Here is a 3938-nt window from a genome sequence, read left to right as displayed (position 1 = left end):
GCACCATTTTCCAGATGTAGTAACTCACCTCTCTGCTTCCAGGCGCATTTCCTCACGCTTTTGCCTCCTGAGTTCTCTGCGGCGTTCAAAGTCATCCATGGTGGGTGTTTAAGTGTTCCAAGCTCTGGGAAGATCCAAATCTAAAAAGGAGATGATCACTTAGATGAGAGTGAAAGCACAAGGGATGCATCTAACCAACTGAGTCCATTTAGTTTTGTTTTGCTGTCTTAGCTTCGCTGTATCTATTTTCTTTTTCCATAAAAAAATTCAACTTCCTCAGTACTGTTGAGATAAACAAGATTAATGAAATGTCTTGTAGCATAAACATAGCCCGTGCCTGCGTTTAGTTTCCTAGTTAAAATTAAATCAACATGCTTCAAGTAAGGACTGTATACATCTGCTAGCCACAGACTAGCTATTTGTAACGTCACAGGTCTTTTCCACTAACAAAAGCGACAATTCAGCAGGATTTTTAACTTTAAGCTTCCAATTTTTCACCACAAGCAATAAAAGCACTGCACAAGAGAGTTCTTATTTTCTTTAGCTGCACAGATAATTAAAAGTTCTGCAAAAGTTAGTCCCCGTCTGGCTGTTCCCACCCCCACCTTCAGAAATGCAGAAAAAAAGAAAGTGAAGAGAAAACGAGAGGAGAAAGAAAAGGAAAAAAGGGGTGGGGGGGGGGGGAGAAAAAGAGAACAAAAAGAGAAACAAGAGAAATAAGCCACTGCTTTTAAATACCACCCAGGGGAAGTCAAACTATGTACAAATCCTGCTGAAAGAACGAAGAATAGCAATATTTTTTTTTTGTAGTTGAATCCGCACGTTTTGCCCGTGCCCTACCTTCTTCTCTATGATTTAGTCCATGAAGTATTTTCCCCTTTACAGTTCTTCATATACAAACCCTTTCCAGCCTCGGTTTATATCCCATCAAGCCGACTATTACAGAATTCCCCTGCAGCCCCCAAACCAAAAAATGACTACCAGAAAAGGGAAAGCTGTTCTCTTTTTGTCCCTGCTTTGTTTACAGAGCTGTCAGTGGTTAGTTAAACTCTGCCTGGAATCTGGCATTTAAGGCCTGCTCTAAGATTGCTTCCTGTGCAGGGCTGGAGGCCTCAGCTTCCTCTGCAATCCCAGCCCCGGCGCTGTGCTCGGAGCATTTCCACCCCACAAAATCCACGTTCCTCAGCCCGTCACGCCGCGGGGAAAGCCGCCGCGCTAAAACTTCCAAAAGTGCCTCCGGAGCCGCTCGCGGCTGGAGGCGAATGAAGCCAAGGTGCATTTGGGCATTATTTGAAGCGCTCTGTTTGCAGATGGAGATCGGCTTTATTTATGGTCCTCCCTGTAAAATCACTGGCACCAGCAAAGCCTTGCATGACTTCAGGGAATTTGTGGCCTTTTCTGCCCCCTTTTTTGGATTAAAACGATGCTGAGGGCAGGGGTTTTGTGAAGGTTATTTTATTAGTTTACTTTCCCTGGGGGTATTGTTCTTTTTGATTTGCTCCCAGATTGGGGGATTTAAATTATTGATGTTGTTGATGTTCCTCTCATTTGTCTGGGTTTTTTTTTTGTGGAGATTCAAGGGAAAGATTAATTTTGCAAATCTGATAGAGACACTACAATTGCTGCTGCTTACTTTTTTAAAAATTCAGGTAGACCACGTATCTAAAAAGCAAGTTGTAACAGGGGTTTTTGCCAATCTTGTTTTTACTTTTAGCACTAGGTACCCCTTGAAGAACCCAGAACAGCAAATGTTCCATTTTCTCCCAAGAAGCGTTTCCATCTCAGCCCACACGTGCAGCTAAATCTGGCCCCAGTTTCTTTACTGGAGGACCTGTGAGTTGCAGGACTGATGTGGTTCCCCCTGGCTGGGAGACAAGGATCAAAGGAGGAATGGCACACTACAAAACAAATTCAAAGCAGCACGCTGTGGGTTTCCGTGCAATGACAGTGTCCTCAGGTACTAAGCCTGTACCAGGCATATAGTCTGTGGAGCACAGTCACCATCAGGGATTTAAACAAAGAATTGGCTGTAAGGATGACTGCTCACATGCTAGAAACAAGAATCCCAAAGCTTTTTCCTGCTTTGCCTCCCCAAAGCAGATATGCTTTCATATCTGATTTACGTGCACCTTCATCACCTCCTACCCAGCCAGGCACATCCCTCTCTCCACCTCTGAAGACACTCTTTCCTTCTGGGCTGCTCAAGGCTCTGTGCACCAACATGACCCCCATACCCTCTCCAAATATCCCAGCCCATCCTCCACTGTTCTACATGGTCCTCAGCACCACCTCTCATCTCTGAAAGCTTGAGCCCTTCCTCACTGAGGAAGTCTGAGGAGGATAATAACAACAACCCAGAACTATTTCTGTTCTTCCTCCTCTCTTTTCCTTCCCAGGAGCACTGGGGAGGTTGCCCAGCAGTGATAAGGAGTTCCCTGATACAGCAAATTTTCCCCATCCTCAGGATACTTTTCTGTCGTGCAATGAAGATCAGATGGATGGATGATGGATGGATTTCTTGGGAGGATGTCAAGGGTTTATCCCAGTGTAGTGTCTCAAAGGACTGAGGCACAGCCACTGCATGACATTCATAAGGCTTGCAATCCAAATCTTTTTCAAAAATCAGGAAGCCACTTGGGAAATGGAGTTCAGGTCAACAGTTGACCTTTAGCTAGCAAAGCCATATTAGTACAAGGAGTCATCAGCCAGAAGGTTCACTTAAAGAAGTCAACTATTCAGTGCTGTTCACTGTCTCCCCAGAAATGAGAAGCTGTCTTTCAGCCTCTGAGAATCAACTTGACAATAACACCTAAAAATTCTTCCCCTTTCCACAAAAATATGCAATATATAATAAAATGCACTTTTTAAATACATAGTATAAAATCTAAGATTCTCAGAAGACTCAAAAAATTGCTTTACTTATTGACATAGGTACCAATTATTAGAAGTGGTTTTTATGAGCCATTTTTTGGAGTGTACACATTTTAATGTTTATTTTTTTAAGATTATAATTGTTCATGAATAAAAACATCCTGGGACAAAATGTAACACTCCACTCAACTCCCCTCCAGGGCCTGCCTTCAAAGCCACTTGGGAAAACATCTCTCTGCATGACCTTTCAAGGTGCGCAAAGACATTTTATTTTTCTACTCTTTGAATGCATATTTATTTTCCTGGAACACTTATTTTTAATAAGTTAGTGTCAAACCATAAAAGTTCCATTTTCAAAAAAGAGGAATCTATCCCAAGAAAGCTGTTTCAAAAGCAATGTTTCATTCAACCTCAAAAAGAAAAATTCCCTAGTTTTATTTTAAATATAAAATTTTAGGGGTTCAAATTAAAGTGGAAAATATTTTGATATCTCAATTATTTTTTCCAAATTATTTCCAGGTGTGCTTTTCATCTAATTCACCTAGAAAACACCAATAAATTTTAAAGAAGCATAAATATATATACATTTATGTTCCAGTGAGCTCATGGGCACTCTGTGCCCCCTTCCCCGGGACCCTGTGACTCTGATCAAGATATCCCTGGACCCCTCCTTCCTGCCCCAACAGGGTTGGCAGAGAGCCAGGGAAGCCCACCCTGTCCAAAGCCCATAGAGACCCCTGACATTTCCTGTTCGTCCTCTTTTGCCCCACTCTCCACATGGACATCACAGAATAAAGAGAGCTGAACCAACATATCTGGGGTAAGAGCCTCTTTTGGAAATGTTTACCATCTCCTGATATTCCTCCCCTCAAAGCCTCGGATCTCTGGGCTAGCCTGATAATTAAGGGGGCTGTGTGAGGAGGGGGAACGTCACATTTATTGAATAAATGTGGATGTCTGAAATTATTTGACCAGTTCTATTCCCCTGGCATCCACACCTATGTGCACCGTGGGCTACTCTTAGTGTGAAAAGATCCACCACTTAACATTCTGTTGTTTCTACTTCA

General features: G+C 42.6%; 1 protein-coding gene across 27 annotated transcripts in view; it reads right to left on the bottom strand.

Moving 5' to 3' along the window:
- CALD1 (caldesmon 1) overlaps window positions 1–3938 on the bottom strand; it is a 225761-nt gene that overhangs the window by 87433 nt on the left and 134390 nt on the right. For 23 of the 27 annotated variants that reach the window (XM_085570013.1, XM_085570018.1, XM_085570012.1 and 20 more), the window contains one exon: window positions 29–140. In XM_085570013.1, coding sequence (XP_085426139.1) covers window positions 29–99 — 71 coding nt within the window. In that variant the 5' untranslated portion in view covers window positions 100–140. Of the gene's footprint in view, window positions 1–28; window positions 141–840; window positions 980–3938 lie in introns of those variants that run through there. The other 4 variants (XM_077783315.2, XM_085570022.1, XM_085570027.1 and 1 more) reach the window with 1 other exon arrangement.

This window comes from Lonchura striata, chromosome 1A (genome assembly GCF_050655825.1).
Source record: "Lonchura striata isolate lonStrDom1 chromosome 1A, ASM5065582v1, whole genome shotgun sequence".
NCBI classification, from domain to species: domain Eukaryota; kingdom Metazoa; phylum Chordata; class Aves; order Passeriformes; family Estrildidae; genus Lonchura; species Lonchura striata.
The sequence above is the reverse complement of the archived record's forward strand: the minus strand, read 5'-3'. Positions and strand labels throughout refer to the sequence as shown.